This window comes from Chelmon rostratus, chromosome 1 (genome assembly GCF_017976325.1).
Source record: "Chelmon rostratus isolate fCheRos1 chromosome 1, fCheRos1.pri, whole genome shotgun sequence".
In the NCBI taxonomy this organism is placed as follows: domain Eukaryota; kingdom Metazoa; phylum Chordata; class Actinopteri; order Chaetodontiformes; family Chaetodontidae; genus Chelmon; species Chelmon rostratus.
In genome coordinates this window covers 24,204,025-24,222,703 of record NC_055658.1, presented here as the reverse complement: position 1 = coordinate 24,222,703, position 18,679 = coordinate 24,204,025, and the positions used below count along the sequence as shown (strand labels likewise).

At 43.1% G+C, this 18,679-nt stretch overlaps 1 protein-coding gene across 1 annotated transcript in view; it reads left to right on the top strand.

Annotated features, from left to right (window-relative positions):
• The window catches only part of tln2a (talin 2a), a 67,005-nt gene that overhangs the window by 14,199 nt on the left and 34,127 nt on the right, over positions 1 to 18,679 (top strand). The window contains exons 2-15 of the mRNA XM_041935648.1: positions 5,903 to 6,074; positions 6,928 to 7,025; positions 7,856 to 7,985; positions 8,349 to 8,501; positions 8,981 to 9,123; positions 9,240 to 9,367; positions 9,706 to 9,769; positions 9,893 to 9,997; positions 13,087 to 13,242; positions 14,058 to 14,159; positions 14,812 to 14,888; positions 17,733 to 17,913; positions 18,039 to 18,152; positions 18,386 to 18,494. Of these exons, the coding sequence (XP_041791582.1) occupies positions 5,939 to 6,074; positions 6,928 to 7,025; positions 7,856 to 7,985; positions 8,349 to 8,501; positions 8,981 to 9,123; positions 9,240 to 9,367; positions 9,706 to 9,769; positions 9,893 to 9,997; positions 13,087 to 13,242; positions 14,058 to 14,159; positions 14,812 to 14,888; positions 17,733 to 17,913; positions 18,039 to 18,152; positions 18,386 to 18,494 (1,696 nt within the window). The 5' untranslated portion in view covers positions 5,903 to 5,938. The remainder of the gene's footprint in view (positions 1 to 5,902; positions 6,075 to 6,927; positions 7,026 to 7,855; positions 7,986 to 8,348; positions 8,502 to 8,980; positions 9,124 to 9,239; positions 9,368 to 9,705; positions 9,770 to 9,892; positions 9,998 to 13,086; positions 13,243 to 14,057; positions 14,160 to 14,811; positions 14,889 to 17,732; positions 17,914 to 18,038; positions 18,153 to 18,385; positions 18,495 to 18,679) is intronic.

Here is an 18,679-nt window from a genome sequence, read left to right as displayed (position 1 = left end):
ATGTTCCTGAAAATCCATCTTAATTACAAAAGTCCAGTCCGCTATGATTTAATTGGCCCTGAATGTGCGTCTGCTGTCGTTGCTGTAAAGCACATGAAAAATGTTGCTTTCAGCAGAGCGGTTCTATTGAATATTCTTTGTTATGTGGGCCTGCAGGAGATCAAAGGAGTGTAGGTGTAGCGGGTGCAGTTGGGTTTAAAGTCAGGAGGGGGAGGGATGCTTTGTGCTTATGTATTACAGTGTGGGAGTGTACAGCGTGTTAATGATTATGGATTTGTGTTCCCTGTCTGTGTGTTTACTTTTCCATACGTTGGTGCTTCAGTAGGTTCATTGTGTGAGGCCAGCAGGTCCCTTTTCTCTCTTCAAACTGCTTCATTAAAGGTTTTAAAATTGCATTAATTCCTTCAAACTAATGGCTGCGAAAGTTTCTTGATGTTGCGGAGAGTGTCGCTGCGCCCCTCTTGTGCAGCAGGAAGGCAAGTAAAGTAGACAGATACAGACTGACAGCACCCTGGTGCAGCAGGTGGATGAGCCGTACGGCCGGATACGGCAGGCAGGTAAATAGAGCATGCAGACAAACAGATGGGCCTGCATCCAGGTGGATTTACCAGCATGGAGAGAGATGAAGACAGGGGTGATGTAGCAGGTTGCTGAAGGTGAGACTACACTGCTGTAGTCATCATGCAGCTCTTCTTCATCCCAGCTTGCAAGTGGTGTGTCATCAGCCTCTTGTGTAGTATTTCTGGTCACTTTATTTGTTCTTTGCAAAACACAATTGTAAACTTGTACTGCTAAAACTTCTTGTGCTTCTGCATGTGTAATTATGTCAACTCATTAGGCATTACTCATCCGAATATGCTGTTATGCCCATAAAATGCCATAAAAGTCCAGGATTGGATAATGGAGCCAATTATTATATACTGAGTAGACGGATTAAAAGCATTCTTCCATTCAACATTTTCCACATGATGAAGACTTGAGTATGACCAACAATATGCCCTTCAAACATAATTGTGTGGTTTGGCTAAAAATGGGACCACTTTGGTCCAGATTGTCAACAACTATCAGATGGATTGCAATGAAACTTTATACGGACATTCATGTTCCCATGTGGGTGAATTTTAATAACTTTGCTGATCCCTTATCTTTTCTTCTCATAGCATCATCAGATCAAAAAATTTAATTTGTCCAGTACTTTATGGTTTATGAATGAATACCTGCAAAACTGGTGACATTCCCATCAGCCTCGGCTGAGTTTGCGTTTAGCGCTAATTAGCAAATGTTAGCATGCTGAACTAAAGTTGGAGAACATGGTAAACCTGCTAATTGTTGGCATGTTATGTTCCTTGTGACCTGTTAGTGCGCTGACGACAGCTCAAAGCACCGCTGTGCTGTCATCACGGAGCTGGTTGCACGGCTAGAAACTGTCACGCCTCAACAAGTTGCATGTTGCATTTTTTTCTTAATTAATAGTGGCGTTTTTTTCTTCATTAAAGAAAATAAATCGTGCACAGATATCTTTTTGTGGACCATGTTCATTGTACTGATGCTAATGCAGGAGACAGTTAACAGCATCCTTATAGACGTTATTTGGAAAAATATGCTTTTAAGGCAGGTCTTAAATATATGCAGCACATATATGTTCTTATTGTGACTCTCTTACACTCTCTGCACGTTTTTTGCACAAAACATTCGGACTACTCTTTTCTAGAGACAGAGACAGAGAGACAGAGGGAGCTGTCTGTTAAATTGCATTAGGGGCATGCATGATTACTAAGGTGGGTTTGTTAGTGCTGTATGCACACTGGAGCCTTTATTCCCACACTGGATTTGGTAGCAGCCTAATGAATTGGTTGTGCTCAAGTGTTTTGGGGGCTTTACAATCACATTTGATCTCAGCAAATCCTTTCTCATTGTGGGGAAGGGAGAATGTATAATAGGATGCTTTGGTGGTAATCCAGCTCTGATGGAGACTCTGCTTTGTCTCCATACAGGATGAAGGAGAGATTTACCTTCATTTTATTTATTTATTTTTTTTACTTTGCTTTATTGGCGTGTCATGCTCAAATTAAGCTCATAATTTGTTTTGTTTTGCGTTATTTGTATTTAATCAGGTGAAAGGTTTGATGTTAAACAAGTTGAAGAAAGTGAAAGTGTCTGTTTATGAAACAAGTCTCATTGTAAATGTGTTGTTTGTGTGTGGTGAAAAAAAAAACGCAGATGATTCACATCGGGGCTCAACATGGTTTAAGGAGGGGGATAACCATGGTGTGTGACATAACCCAATTTCGTATTACTGCTAAGACCGAGAGGGATTGTGTGTGAGCTCATTAAGTTTTTTTACACCTCAAAAATGGTGAATTTGACTTGAGGCCTCAAATAGCCAATAGCAGGCTTAAGTGTTGAGAGTGGTGGACGGTCAGGAGCCCTCAGGTGGGGATCATGGTCAAATTGGCTACCTGAGCTAATTAATATTGATGCAGAGCATTTGTTTTTATTCTCTAAGCCTGGTCGGAGTCCTTGTCCTGTTCAGAATTGCCCCACTCTGTGTCGTGTTCCTGTCCTCCATGTTTGTTTGTTTGTTTGTGTTGCCTTCATGCAAATCTCCTGCCCTCACCCGTGCCGTGCAGAAGAAAGCAAAGCGATGCCCATGATGAAAAAAACTGCTCTGTAGTATGAAACCAGACGTTTTTCCTTTTGTCACATGGTCATATCGCACAGCCTTACTGTGCAGTACAGTTTCTTTTTACTCTTCTGTTTGTCGTTGTATATTGTCTCTTTCAAGAGATTCTGAATGGGTAACAGAGATATGAATAAAAGAAAACAGGAACAATGCCAGAGGACTTTCAAACTGTTAGTCTTGCACTTGCACAAATGCATGCAGACACTAGAGCTGCATTGTCAAATCAGTCAGAGGCTGACATGGATGCCACAGAAAAGCACGTTTGGGGGAAAAAAACTAGTCAAATGCCCTTAAAGTTGAGCTTTGTAGACCTGCTGGTTTCACATTACAAATACAATTACAGTGAAATGAGAAGGCGCCTCAGGGTACGCTGGACTGCAGCAAAGTTTCCACGTTAAAGATGTTGAACCGTGATGTGGCATAATGTCCAAATCCAAACGTGATCTCTGTGCATGTAGCCACACAGCCATAAATAGCCCTCTCTATAGGTCACGCTGTGTAAACCTGCTGGTGGCTCCACTGATAACATTTCATCATATTATTAGTTTATCGTCCTCCTTCCTCATCACTTCCGCTTATCTCTTTACTTCTTCCTGCTGTTTGTTTGACCATTTTTCAGGCTTGTGGAGGCTGATGCTGCAGCGATTACAGTCTAAAAGAGGAATATCACATTATTTCTGTGGGTTTGCAGTTTGTTTGCGGAGGCGAGCAAACACCACCCAAAGGTAAAAAGCAGACCACCGAGGCTCCAGTTTGAGATCTAATCAGAACAGGAAGGGGAAAAAAACCCAGAACTGTGACTCTGAACCAGATGGTGATGCTTTGTGGATTCATACAAAACAGGGTTTGTAGTATTTCAAAAATGCGTTCATATACTTGTAAATCACCCTCAGCCCCGTGTCTCCACAGAGTCACTTCAGTTGCTTTCATTCACTGAATTAGCTCTTTTAAAGCCATCCGTGGGAGTCTTGTCTGTCGTGATCCTTCCCCCAAGAGACTTTTCATTCTGACAGGTTAGGTTCGACAGGGTGGGATCGCTAGAACACCGTTTAATATCTGTTTCAGGATGGTGTTTGTCCTTAAAGCGCAGTCAGCCTCTGACAGCGTGAGCAATTGTAATGAAGTGCTTGGCTTCGGTCCAGCCACCATCAACAGGAGGCCTGTGGAAATGCTCCGCTGATTGAGACGGAGCCCAAAGCAATAACTGAGAAAAATTTACAGGCTGCAGCCCAAAAAAAAAAAACAACACAAAAAAGAAATGTGTATTAGTATTATTCTGTGAGAAAAATCTTAATGGTCAGCTGCAGAGGCATCTTTCAAAGGCTGCCTGTGATGTTGCTTGGCTTGTTAATATTATATTGAAATCAGTGTGTTTCATTGGACAGATAAACTAATTACATGTCCTTGAATAATGTCCAGTTGTATTCTTACCGCCGTTGGCTTCAGGATACTGCAGACAAGTGTCAACACTGTGAACCAGACAAACACCTTCACTGCTGTATGTGAACACATCTCACATAGGAACCAGATTCTGAGCATCTGAGTCAGGGTCAGAGGCTAGCCGAGCAGATGAGGGGCCGCCTGCGCACTTCAGCCGTGGCCCGGAGTGACCTCTCACCTTTGACCCCCGCGCACAGAGGAGCCCTGTGTTCCCATTGGTCCCAGACAGGAGGTGCTCTGTCAGGGAGGTCGCAGCTTTCTTCTCCTTCTTCTCCCTGCAGTTAATCTCTTTAAATCACGGTGCTGTCACATTTGTAACCATATTTAAAATTGCAATAGCTTATGTATTTATTATTATTATTGTTTCTTTTTTTTTTAATTGTGAACACAACATTGACATATCATAAAAGTTGCAATGAAAAAACTGTTACAGTTGCTTATTTGCACATCCAGGAGTTACAGAGCAACATGATCATTTTGAGTCGTGTTTCAAGACCACCTGGTGAATTCAAGTCTAATAATCAATCTCTTTTTTTCTCCGTTTTTGGTCTCCACCAGCTCCCAAGTGCTGTTACTTTAGTTGCTAAAAGCTCTGCTGCGCTGACCAGCTCGCTGCTAACTGTGTCCGTCTGCTGAGCAGAAAGTGTACGGTGGGTTTTTCAGAGCTCGCCGCTGAGAACAGCCGCCAGCTGCCACCCAAAGCAACGCTACGAGAGCAGCGAGAGCGAACTGAAACAATAAAGTTATTGGCCTGACAGCAAAACAATGAGCTGAAACTTGCTATAAAGCTCCATAATGCCGAGTGGAGCTGCAGATTCAGGTGATAATTCTCTTTTAATTATAGTTTTCAATGTATAATACGCAGTTTTAGTGAGATTTCGACTTGATGCAGTGAGACTGAGGCATTGCGTAACCAGGAACAGATGAAGAAGCAGGCTGACAGCTCAACATTTAGTGTTGTTTTCCACAGTGTGTCGCTCAGGATGTTTTTGTGGTAACTTAATATGTGGTAAGAAAATATGGAGCATGCTGTTAGTTTAGCAGCGTGGGACCCACACTGAGATTTCTTGTGAAGATAACAAGCTGGAAACGGCCTCGCTGCCTCTTTATGTGTGAAGATGATGATGTGAGCTCAGGCTCTTGTTGATGTTTCCGTCACCGGCGATGAAACCGATTTTAGATTTAAGAAGTGGTTTGTTTCACACGTCTAATATGAAAGGGGATTGTGGGGAGTTGTCTCTCCACTTCCAGTTGTTGTGGATAGCTTTGGTGCTTTATTTTACCTTCAAAGTCTCTGTGCCTCTTCTTCGTCCCCGGCAGGCACCAGATGGGCTGTTTTCAAAAAGTGATACATTTGTTGTTGGCTCTTTTGTTTTATGAAGCATAACAATGGCTTTGCTGTGCACAAATTAACACTTGCTTCACATTCATGCAATTTCATTGTTTTTGACAGTACAAGGCAAAGACAAATTTTTTTTCCCCCTCAAGTGTGTGTGTATCATAACAGCATGCCTAACTACAGGAGAGCACAGATGCATGAAGTGATAAACGAGTAGGGGGAAATAAAGAAAGATGCTACCTGTTTCGTGAAGCGCAGCGGTGATGCCACAGTGCATTAACGTAACTTTTAATGCATATTCATTTACAAGAGAAATGCATGTCGGACTGAGTGTGAAGTGTGTGTGTGTAGCTGTCACTGTGTTCAGGTTTTGGACCTGCAGTCAACTCCTCTCCTGCTCTGCCTCCCCCCTCCCCCCTCTCTGTCCTCGTTTTGTGCAGGTGTAGCTGCAGCCCCCGCCCACACCGCCCGCCAAGATGGTGGTGTTGTCGCTGAAAATCTGCGTTCGCCAGTGCAATGTTGTAAAGACGATGCAGTTTGAGCCCTCCACAGCCGTCTACGATGCCTGTAGGATAATCAGAGAAAGGGTCCCCGAGGCTCAGACCGGACAGGGTGAGAGTGGAATCAAAGCCATTTCGCAGGACGGTCGGATGTGTGTCTTTGCTGTTTACACAAATCTGCTGGAGGAATGCTGTGTGATTGATTGCACTATGATTAATCGGGCGTTCTCAATAGTAAAGTAGAGGAATATGTTCGATGTTGCTCGCAGAATTGTGAGCAGCAACTGTAACGAGTGGTTACAGTATTTTTCTAAATTGTCCAAGCTGAATCCGATTTGCCAGATTAATACTTTAGTTTGGCTCTTAGATGGATGTCACAAACTTGTGTAAATACTTGGGATACAAAACCACAAAACGTTACAATAAAGACTTAGAAACAGTAAAAATAGTCAAAAATTTCATTTGTCCAGCTCATTTGTAAGTGTTTGACATAACCATCAGCTTCACCTTTTTTCTTTTCAGTCTTGTGTCGTGTGGAATATTGTCCTGATAAACTAATGCTGGGATCAGACTACATGATATTTTAGGTGACAGTAGAGTCATACCTTCTTAATGTGAGGTGGTGGAGACGTGGGGAACGACACACTTGAAGCCCAATCAATCACAACATGTGCTGCTAATATAGGTGATCAGAGGGAGGCGGCAGGGTCCGACTTTACTGCTCTGCCTGGCAGCACCGACATCATCATCATTCCCGCTTACCTCACCGTGTTTACAGATGTGCCTGAAGAGCGCTGTGTGCTTCTATTGACATCACTGAGTATGCTGTTACTAGGCGAACAGGATAAAATGAGAAACTGTTGCGCTACGTGCGTCGGGCCAGGATTGTACTCTGGTCCCAGCATAATGAGTCACTTCCATCACAGCAGTCGGTAGAATGCTGATGTGTCTCCTCACTGCTCCAGCTTCAGACTACGGCCTGTTTCTGTCTGATGAAGACCCCAGGAAAGGCATCTGGCTGGAGTCTGGAAGGACACTAGACTACTACATGCTCCGCAATGGGGTAACTATATCAACCTGTTTCACCAAACACACACACACACATTTGCATTAATATCCATGTGAAGCACAGTATGCAGGTTTTGTTTTAATAACCCACAAACTGCATACTGGATTCCAGGTGTGATGGTTTATTTAAATAGATCGGTGACAGTGTGCTTCACGATGGATAAAATGAACACAGTTGAATTCAAATAAAAATGTTGAATCCATGAAAGGCTGGCAGTTTCAAATGCAACAGTGAATAAAGAATACAGTAGAATTTATGGTTAGATCCTACACAGGAGCATAAAAACAGTGAAGCAGAATAAGAAAATGAAAGCACAGAATAAAACTGGATATCAAGGACATCAAAGGAAGCTTTTCCAGAGTGACTTTAAAGAGGCGCTGCAGCCAGCTGTAGATCCCGTGCCAGGCTCTGATCCCCGCTGCCAAAGGCTCGGCCGACTCGAGTTTGTCGTGTAGAGCTCCCTCTCAGTACATCTGTGGGTTTGGTTTTGCAGCTCTAAATGGTTTCTCCTCTTCAAATCCACCAAAGGCAACCCAGGTAGAAGGCATGACTGTGACCAATTATTGTGAACCAAATCTCTCCTCATTGTTGTGATTGGAGGGGAGCAGTGGGCTGTGATAGGCAGCCGTTAAATAAGGTTTTCTGGCCTATATTCTCCTCTCGCTCCACGCAACCTGGATGCATTTGATCATTTTCTCAGCGGGTACTTTCTCTCTCTCTCTTTCTCTCTCTCTCTTCCTTACATTTAATTCCTGCATTCCTCTCTCCCCTTTTTGACTCTTTTCTCCTTTGTTCTCTCCTCTCTGCCTCTTGTCTTTGAGCAGGATATCCTTGAATACAAGAAGAAGCAGAGGCCCCAGAAAATCAAAATGTTGGATGGGGCCGTCAAAACCATCATGGTGGACGACTCCAAAACAGTGGGAGAGCTGCTCGTGACTATATGCAGTAGAATAGGTACATCCTTTCTTTTAATAGCCATTTTCTACAAGTCGTTTTTCTGAGGTGTGCTGTGCAGGATTCACATTTTTCCATCTGTCACCTATTTTATCGCATATGCATTTTTCCAGTCCTGTGTGGTCAGAGAGCATGTGGCTTGATCCCTGTCATTGAGAAATGAAAACAGAATGTGAATACACTAAATTAACAATCTAAACAACCTTCATTGGTGCACAGGAGCTGTGTGAATGTAAAACACAGAGATGCTCACAAAGCATTGAGGAAATAATCCCTTCAAGCGCCTGTGCTAAACTGAAAATGTGTCCAGCCTGACTCCGGTGCAATGCTGGGAATCAGTACTTTTCCCCTTATTGATTCCAGGCATCACAAACTATGAGGAGTACTCTCTGATCCAGGAGACGGTGGAGGAGAAGAAGGAGGATGGGATGGGCACGCTGAAGAAAGACAGGACGCTGCTGCGAGACGAGAGAAAGATGGAGAAGCTGAAAGCTAAACTACACACAGACGATGACCGTGAGTTCAGAAGAATTAGTGTTTCACCTGATGGTGCAGTCGATGGCGGTCATTTGTTTCGCAGATGGGTTTGTGCTAAACCCCCGCTGGCCGGCCTCGATGGGTCATTGATTTGTCCCTCTAATCAAAGGTGTGAGGCTCTCTAAACATGAAAACACGACCACAGCTACCTGTGATATTCACCATCCTTCCAGGGAAACCACCCCTCAGTAAAAGATAATGATTGGACGACTAATTGAAATGTCTTGGAGTTGATAGTCGCGTAATCCGGCCAAGGTAATTCTTAAAGACATAATCACTTGCAGTGAAACGGGCGAGGATTTCTTTGATCTCTCGTTGCTTTGAAATCCTCTCCTTTCTCTGTGAGCGCACAGACGGGTTTATTGTAAAAAAAATCCTGAACCGATGTTTGTATCTAGATTAATTTTGGAATGATTTTTTTATAATCTAACCCCCGTCGCTGTACTGTGTGTTGTCAGTGAACTGGCTGGACCACAGCAGAACGTTCAGAGAGCAGGGGGTGGACGAGAACGAGACCCTTCTGCTCAGACGCAAGTTCTTCTACTCCGACCAGAACGTGGACTCCCGAGACCCGGTCCAGCTCAATCTGCTTTACGTGCAGGTCTGACCCGTCAGATGTACTCCGGTGCAGTTTTTGTGCCTCAAGCAAAGTCGGGTATGTTTGCTGGAGCTGATGGCACATCCCAGTTAATGAAAGGTTTTCTTTTTGTCTTTCAGGCTCGAGACGACATCCTAAACGGTTCTCACCCCGTATCTTTTGACAAGGCCTGCGAGTTTGGAGGCATCCAGGCCCAGATCCAGTTTGGACCTCACATAGAGCATAAACACAAACCTGGTTTCTTAGAGTAAGCATCCGTCCCACGAGAGGATTCCTCAGCGGTACAAAATGTCCATCAATATCGAATAGTTGCATTTTCAAGGAAACAGTTTATTCTTTCTCCAGATTGGTTGGCAGATACTGGGTGTCAGACTCATTTAATTTGAAGAAAGTTGACTAAAAGCAGAAGAATTAAACCTTTCATGAAAGTAGCGGTACAAACATTTGCATTCATATCATAAATTTAGCTCCAGGAGTTTACGAAATTGATTGTTCTGTGAGTTTGAAGGCTGTAGCAGAAAAAAAAAATGAGGTCATGCTTTTTGTATGAATTGCAGCATCTTTTGTGTTTCATCTCTTTTTCAGCCTGAAGGAGTTTCTACCCAAAGAATACATAAAGCAGAGAGGAGCTGAGAAGAAAATATTCCAGGTGCGGTCACGTTGTCTTTTTTCAAAAAATGCACATATTGATAGCGCTACCTTCAATTCATTTGACAGTTGTCAATTGCACCATCTGTTCAGATGCTGAATGCATGTTTAATCCAACCTGCAGGAACACAAGAACTGTGGAGAAATGACAGAGATCGAAGCAAAGGTGAAATACGTCAAACTGGCTCGGTCTCTGCGGACATACGGCGTCTCCTTCTTCCTGGTCAAGGTAAGCGCTAAAACATACAGTAACACTGCACCAATTTATCCAATGAAAAGCTCATCTGCCCTCAAAAAGTGAAAAATCTAGCCTGAAGTTGAATTGAATTATTTGATAGAGGTGGAAGCAGATTTTGGAATTAGTTGAAGCGTAGTCGGAGCCTTTTATCTCCGAAGTGTGAAATCTGTTCTCTGTGTTTGGTGTTAACGGGGTAAAGAGGTTGGAGTCAGAGCCTAGCAGGGGGGGAAATTGTCTGTGTCCACCTGAATGTACAAAGCTTCTCATATCGCCCATAGCAGGAATAAAAAACATCCCACTCAAAACACATGAGAAGAGCTTTGTTTTTAGGGCCAGTAAAACGAAACCTGCAGATAAGGTTAGCAAATATCACTCAATAAAACAGGCACACATTGTATGACATGAATACTAGGAATACTAATACTAAAGGAGTACAGTCTTTTTATTCAGCTCTTATAACCTGAAAATGTTATCCTCTGCTGGATAATAAAGCTAATATAAGATCTCAAAGCCTAATTTCAAAATGTCCTTGTTGGACAGATGATGCAAAACTTCGGCAGCTCTGCTGTTGCATTGGTTTTTGAGCTGGGTGTTTTCATTATCGGCATATATGACATCTTATATCTCTCACTGTTTCACTTTTTCACAAGCACACACATACACCTCGTCTGCAGGGAGCTTCAGCGTGTTGCTGGAAGGAAACCAAATGTGTCTGTGCAGCCGAGTGTGGCACTAAAGATTATTTCAGAGCGAGTTGAGGGGGGGGTGGAGTGAATGAGGGAGACTGGGAGGCATCGCACAGGCACACCCGGGACAAATAACTCTACCAAATAAGTCCAACTGCCAGCAGATGCCTGCTGAAAGGTGCAATTTGCTGATTTCCAATCGTGGCACCTGTGCAACTGCTATGACAAGACTGACAGATAATACCCCCCCTTTTTTTTTTGTTGTTGTTGCTTCACACCATTTGTTGCCAAGAGGGACATCCTGCATAAAGTCATGGGAAAGCTCCCCACCTGCATCGATAAATTGCTTTCTAGTCGTCACCTTTTCTGACTTCATTGCTGAGCTCTCGTAGAAAATGAGATCATTTCTGGTAATTGCTTGTAAAAAAAAAAAAAAAGTCACTTGTGCTGCTGTTACTGACTCTCTGCCAGACAGTTCCTGGCTTTTCATCAGTAGCTCTCAGCACCAGAGGATAAGGGCAGAGATGCGGTATAAAAAAAGAGAAACTCTCTATTAGATCGGCGCTCACCTCATCAAATCTTCATTTGCAGCAGCTCACACATTCCACAGCCCTGCAAGTCCACACTGTACTTTCCCTTTCATTCCTTTTAAAGCATAAGCACACACATCTTAAACCATATCCCACCTCCTGGCCTCAGATCTGTGTTCCCCTTGATCAGTTTGACGTCCAATGCGCTCACCTTTGTCATTTCCGTCACCCTTGAGTGTAATCCAGTGGAGCAGAAACATCTTAAAAATAACCCTGGAAAAAATGCAGCCTATAGTGCCTAACCCATAACCCGCCGGAGGCCCCAGAGAGTTTACAGGCCCTCCAGGACTTTTATACAACTCACCTCTTTGCCCTCACGTCACAGCACATCACGGTCCGTCCATCTGCTCACCGACTGTAGCTCCTGAACAAACGCTTTTTCTCTTTCCATGACAGGGGAAGGAAAAGACGCTCTGTGGGCTCAGAGCGCGACTGGAGTATGACATTAGAGGCTTAATGGATACAAGAGGAGGTTGAGTTTTAGACAGGCACATAAAGACATGATTAAGGCATAACATACATATCTTGGCAGATCGGCATTGCAGCGAACCGGCTGTGCCTCGTGTGAATTAGAATTTTGTTGGTTGACCTGTTAATCTGTACTTTTCTCTGAATACCTTTTTATTCAAATAATATCCTCAGCATGCAGCAGGATATGGCAATTAAGGGAAGCAAATGTGGGCAGAATTTGTTCGCTGAAGGGTATTAGATTGACATTTAAAATGTTTGTGTGCATCGCTGAGGTCGGCACGTTGCTGGTTTATCATGTGTTTTCATTTAGTCACTCTATGTTTTGTTCGTACAGTGGGAGCGAGCTGTCCTGTATACGTAAGAAAATGGAAATCAGAGACGCTCCATGTTGCAGTGACAAATACAGACAAGATAAGACAAACTGACATAGATAGATAGATAGATAGATACTTTATTCATCTCATTAAACATTAGACATTAAAACATTAAAACATACAGAGTTTCAATTGAAGTGCATGTGAGGGAGCGCTGCATGGTCTCCAGCAGTCAAACTGAGAGACCTTGTAGTACTATGGTGAGTAATTATGGCCCTACTACTGCTGCAGGCATTGGTATGAGTGCTGATTGCACCAGCACTGGCGTTAATACCAGTAGCAGTACTCATAGAAACCCATAGGCCACTGTCAGAGCTGTCGCTAATGCTAATGCTATTAGCAAACACCTGGGCGGCATTATGATAAATGTCTATAAATTTAACCATTGCATGTCCAGGTAGCTGATGTAGAGTTTGATTCAATATTTTGAAATTAGGAAAAGGAAATAAAGTTGACTTCATCTGAATGGAAGGAAAAGTTTAATTGCCTTTTTTTTTTGGAAAAATCCAGGCGTTAGATGTTGTGAACAGCTTGATTCCCTTCTGTGTGGAAATGATGAGCGATTAAAAAACGTTTTTCTTAGAAAGGCTTCATAAACATACATCAAAAGACTGCGGCTGTGGAAAGGAAAGGCAACCCACTTCTTTAAAAGTGTACTTTGTTTTCAAGATTTCAAAGTCATCCATTGCAAATCTCAGCCTGCGGTGAAATAGAACTTCAGGGACTGAAGAGTGATAAATGCCCTGTAGTCCAGTACTGATGAGATCTGCACAAAAGAAACACTCACATCTCCAACCAAAGCTCAAGATTGTAGGTTGACACTTGTCAATAATGTGTAGTCGGTGGTTACTGTCATCCAACAGTGATGCTGCAGTTCCAGAAGGACTTTGGTTCAGTATTGGTTTGCTGCAATGTTTTTATGTTTAAAGGCAGTGTTTCTGTTTGTTTTGTTTTTGCAGGAGAAGATGAAGAGCAAGAACAAGCTGGTGCCGCGGCTCCTGGGCATCACCAAAGAGTCTGTGATGAGAGTGGACGAGAGGACCAAAGATGTGGTTCAGGAGTGGCCTCTCACCACTGTGAAGAGGTGGGCGGCGTCACCCAAGAGCTTCACCCTGGTAAGACGCACATACAGAAACCACCCGACTGCACACTGATGCAGCCTTTCTCCAGGATTTATCGCAGAAGCACCCGGTCTGCATGTTTTTTCCCCAAGGTTTTGACACTGCTGGCTTTTAGTCATTCTGTCCACACAGAGCATTATATCCCGAGTAGTAAATAAGATCGACAGGCTCAGATGGAGCCCGACTGTTCCCTGCAGTGGCCATTAAACAATCTTCATAGTGCTCAGTCTGCCTGTCCTTTCATTCCCTCATGCACTTCAGTTATTGAACAGACTCTTTTGTCTTCCCTGTCAATATCCCTGCTTTGTGTCAGCACCCGGAGTCGATGAGCAACATGGATTTAATCTTGCAGATCTGGTAGAGGCGCTGTCTCTGTTAAATTAATAACACACTCTCTCCTCCTTGTTAATTCAGCGGAGTGCTTTGTGGTTCAGGACGTGCATTTTTGTGACACGAGGTTTGAAATGGATTCAAAGGTTTGATTTGTGGTTCACTTGTTGAAAGAGTCCTATATTTTGATATGCTCTAAGTTGCCCATTTGTTTTACTTTTTACCCTTTACAAGAAAAAATGCTCCAGATATGTTTTTTCTGGTCCAAGATGTTTCTTGGGTTAGTCTGACTCTGTATGTTGCAGCAGTTTGATGTTTCCCAACACAATGTATAGCAGTTCACATTAATCATCACAATAAATCCTGCATACAGCACAAGCACTTCAATTGTTGCATTACAGTCCAGTATAAAATGCATGATGGAGACGGGATTGTGTGTGTGTGTGTGTGTGTGTGTGTGTGTGTGTTTGTGTGTGTAGGACTTTGGGGAGTACCAGGAGAGCTACTACTCAGTGCAGACCACTGAAGGGGAGCAGATCTCTCAGCTCATTGCTGGTTACATCGACATCATCCTCAAAAAGGTGAGGCATTCTTCTCTGTGGACGCAGATGAATCATGATGAATCAATATCCTCCCGAGGCAGAATAAGTGTCAGATCTGCAGATCTGTTGATGTGCTCAAGCTGCAGTTGTATAAAAAGAAGTGCAGGACAGGTGGGCTCATGTGGCACACTTTAAGAAGTCACCATGCTGCTTAAAGCAGCTCAAGTGACTGAATATTAAGAGTGGAATAAATGTTCTTAGCATTTGGGTGTCCAGTCTTTCCTCCCTCAGTTAAGAAAGTCGACACAAACATCGAATTTCGTGCCTGCTGCCCTCAAAATACTGAAAATATGCCTCTGCACACCTGAAAGTGTGACAGGTGTGTTGAGTGGCAGGGCAACTTCAAAGTGGAGAGCTCCCACACACTGCTTTGCTCATTGCTGCTTTAGTTCGTGTGTATTTCATGTGACATTTAAGGTTAAATCTTCAGCTGGTGCATCTGAAGCCGAAAAATAGATTCAACTATGTGTCGATCTGAGTTTCCTACTTTGAGTCACCTGATGATTTTGTGCCCAAATTTTCTTTCTGTGACACTAAATCTGACATGTGCAAATTAAGGGAGTCTCTCTAAAACCACCATTGGCTCTTATGAAACTGACGATGCGCTGATGCACTTGTCTGTCTCCTGCAGAAACAAAGCAAGGACCGCTTTGGATTAGAAGGTGATGAAGAGTCCACCATGCTTGAGGAATCCGTGTCCCCGAAAAAGTATGTAAATTAGCAACTTATTACTAAAAATAAAAGCTGTGTCAGCCATACAAGCAGCACGGCTCAGTGGATAGTATGTCTGAACTCAACAGCTCATAGGTGGATTGCCGTGAAATTTGGTAATAATAATAATTCAATTTGTCTAATACTTTGTTTCGTGACCTGCCAAACAAATGACACTGTCAGCCCTTAACTGTACTTTGTTTAGTCTTAATTAGCAAATGTTAGCATGCTAACACTCTAAACTAAGATGACAAACATTAATGCTAGTATGCTAGCACACTAAACTAAGATGACAAACGTAATGTTACTATGCTAACACGCTAAACTAAAATGACAAACATTAATGTTAGCATGCTAACTTGTCAAACAGGAGTAAACATTGTACTTACTAAATCAGCATTTTAGGGATGCCAATGTTAGCATGACAAAGTTAGCATTTAGCTCAAAACTGTGTGCATAAGTGTAGCCTCACGGAGCTGTTAGCATGGCTGTAGTCTTACTCTTGTTGAAACTAGATGACAAGCAGTGCTTCTTGTCACTGTTGGAGACAGCCACCTCTCCATCACCAGAAAGCAATATACTTACATAGCAAAAGCAAGAAAACTGAAGTAAAGCTTCTGCATAACAAACTTGTAGTTCTATAAATTAATTCCTCCAGTATCTCTCTTATGATCCCTGAAGTGCTTTATTGTGTTATGGTCCAGCATCATCCGTTGTTATTGCATATTATTCTAGCAAAACACAATATCAGCCTGAGTCCTTTTTTCAATTTCCTTCTCACCACCACCCTCAACCCCACAGCTCACGCATCCATCTTCCAGGACCTCATTTCCCCACATGAACACCTCCTTAGCTAGATGTTATCCTGAGAGATAATCATTATGTGAGGAGATTTTGCTGCACTGGACAAGCGAAGGCTTTATCTGAACATTTCCTGATTAGATGTGTATTACCTCATTTATCCACAGTGGACTGTCAGCGAATGGTAACCGAAGCCCCTTTTCCACTCTAGCCTCAATTGATATAGCGTTCCTTTTTTCAACTGAGAGAGCATTTGCTGCAATTGCTCATTTATTTTTTTCCCCCTTTTGTTTTATCTGGGCTTGTATGCACGGCCGAAGGCAAAAGTCTTTAATACTGCAAACACACAGCGAGCCAAACTCTGCAAGGCTTTATCTAAAGAAAAACAAAACCGAGCTTTGTCTTCCAGAAGTACACAGTGGGAAGACTCTGCGGTGTCAGTCTTCTTTGTGTTAGTGGCCCGCTGTCACAAATGAACACAATCATGCTGCCTGGTGTTAAATCTCCCAGAAACAGAAACATGTCCTTTTTTTGGTCTTCTTTTTAATGACTTTCCCTTGTTTGTGTTACTGTCTTAACGTGTTTGCAGCCCCTCCAGCTTGTCCCTGATATATAACTACTATACAGCTGCATTTTGAGGTTTAAGGTTGGTGGTGTATTTGTGGGTGCATCTGTGTATCATGTCCCGGTATACATCTGGTCTGCTCTTGGATTTTTGGATTTTGCTTTTAATTACCAGTTTCTGACATCTCTGAGAAAAATGTCTGCAAAGACTGGAGGCAGAGCACAGCCTGGTACTGTCCTCACATTGAAATGTACTTTCTCTCTTTGTGTAGTATTTTACTTCCAGTTTTGGAATCTAAGTACTTCTGTGCCTGGCGAAGCATGCAAGATGCAAAGATGGGAGGAGTGGTGCAAACTGGTGGGAGTGTTATTTAAATGTGCAGTGCAAAGGGAGTTCTTGTTTTCTGGGTGGAAATTAGGTCTCTGGTGTCAAGCTGAGAAGAGATATTAAAGAGAACCAGGTCTGTTTCAATACTCTCTCTCAACACTGCCCCACACAGACAGAGAGCAGTAACTAAAGGCGGGTTGGCCAAACCAAAACTGATAAATTGTTAATTTAGTGCTTTCTTAACACATTATTTGGACAACATTATTAGCTCTTATTTTGTAGTTTTGCAAACTTTGTATGCTATTTTCTCTGAAATTATATTTCTATGGCATACTGTTTCATGTTAGTCACATTTTGGTCTCAACTCAGATTTTTACTTTGTAGTATAACAGCTCAGTACATGGAGGACATGTACAGCCCTGACAGAATAATCATGAATATTCTAAAAGTTCACGTTGTTCTCATTCCCACTAGCTCTCTCCCTCTTTTGGTTATTACGTAGAAAACTGTGTTGGAAAATATAACCAGGCAACGCTGGATGGAAAACATAACATGACAATGCCAGCATCATCACAAATGTTCTTTAAAATCTTCACCGTCTGTCTTTGTTGGTGTTGTATTTGCATCCAACCACTCCAGCGTGCATCCAGGCAACCAGTTTATTTTCCTGCTTGGGGAACTTGTTCTGGTCCCCTCTCTGTGTTTGGTGAGGCATTTTCCTCTTGCTCTGCTGTGTCTGGCACAGCTTTTTTAAACTCGTTTGAGTGGCTGAGAGGATAATGATTAATCAATTTGGTGATAAAGGGCACTGTGCGAATATGAACAAAATTAGCCGGCGTGCTAAGAAAACTAAATTCTCTGCGCTAGTCACTGCCATTGCATCATTTCGGTAGGTCCCTGTGCCTCTCAGACTTTATCAACCAAACACACATTAGCTGAGATTTTCTCTGCTTGAGTTGAAAACTTCAGTGACGGTGTGATTTGAATCTTAAGTATTGTAAATAAATGTGTCTTCACAGATTTACTCTCTAAAAGAAAACTTGTGAATTGTTTTCATGCTGTGTGCACCGTTCTACTTTAACTTAAGACAGGAAATCATTTGAAAAACACTTACAAATGCCGTATTCACTGAGTTTGTGTACCTGCAGGTCCACCATCCTTCAGCAACAGTTTAATCGTGTGGGCCGGGTGGAGCATGGCTCAGTGGCGCTGCCAGGGGTGATCCGCTCCGGCTCCATTGGCACAGAGTCACTCAGCATGGGCACCATGCCATCTGCTCAACAGCAGATCACAATGGGTCAGATGCACCGTGGACACATGCCACCTCTGGTAAGAACAGCAAAATGGCTCTCAGTATGATGTTTGCGTGTTTTCCATTCAGATATATCAGATACATCATCATCCTCCACTCTGTCTTTTTTTCACTCCTCATGGGGGTCTTCCTGTATGTGTAGAGTTCAGCACAGCAGGCTCTGATGGGAACCATCAACACCAGTATGCAAGCTGTGCAGAAGGCCCAGATTGACCTTGGGGAGGTCGACAACCTGCCACCACTGGGACAGGACATGGTACAGTGCAGTGTGCACACAAATAACATAAAACCTTCACATGCACCTACTCCTTCCACGTATTATAGTAATGTAAAACAGCCATAACACAATATCCCAGTAAATAATATGATGCTTTTCACTGTATGTAGTGTTAGATAACGGTGCTGTCTGCAGATTGGTAGCCACGTTTTGCTCGCACTTCCTGCCTGCAAAGTAATGCGGTTTGGTGTTATCTGCGTCTGTGTACCCAGGCATCCAAGGTGTGGATCCAGAACAAGATGGACGAGTCAAAGCACGAGATCCACTCCCAGGTCGACGCCATCACTGCAGGAACCGCCTCTGTTGTCAACCTCACAGCTGGTCAGTGGCACTGGCGTGACTCAGCAGAATGTGCTCTGTTTGTCTGCTCCCAAGGCTCGGATTTAGCGCACTTCTCGAGACAGTCACATTAATGTCACTGTCTCGAACAGCCAGGCTACATTATGTATGATTGCCTAGCCTCTGTGGGATTTATTATGACCCTTTAGGAATCCTTAATGAAACCA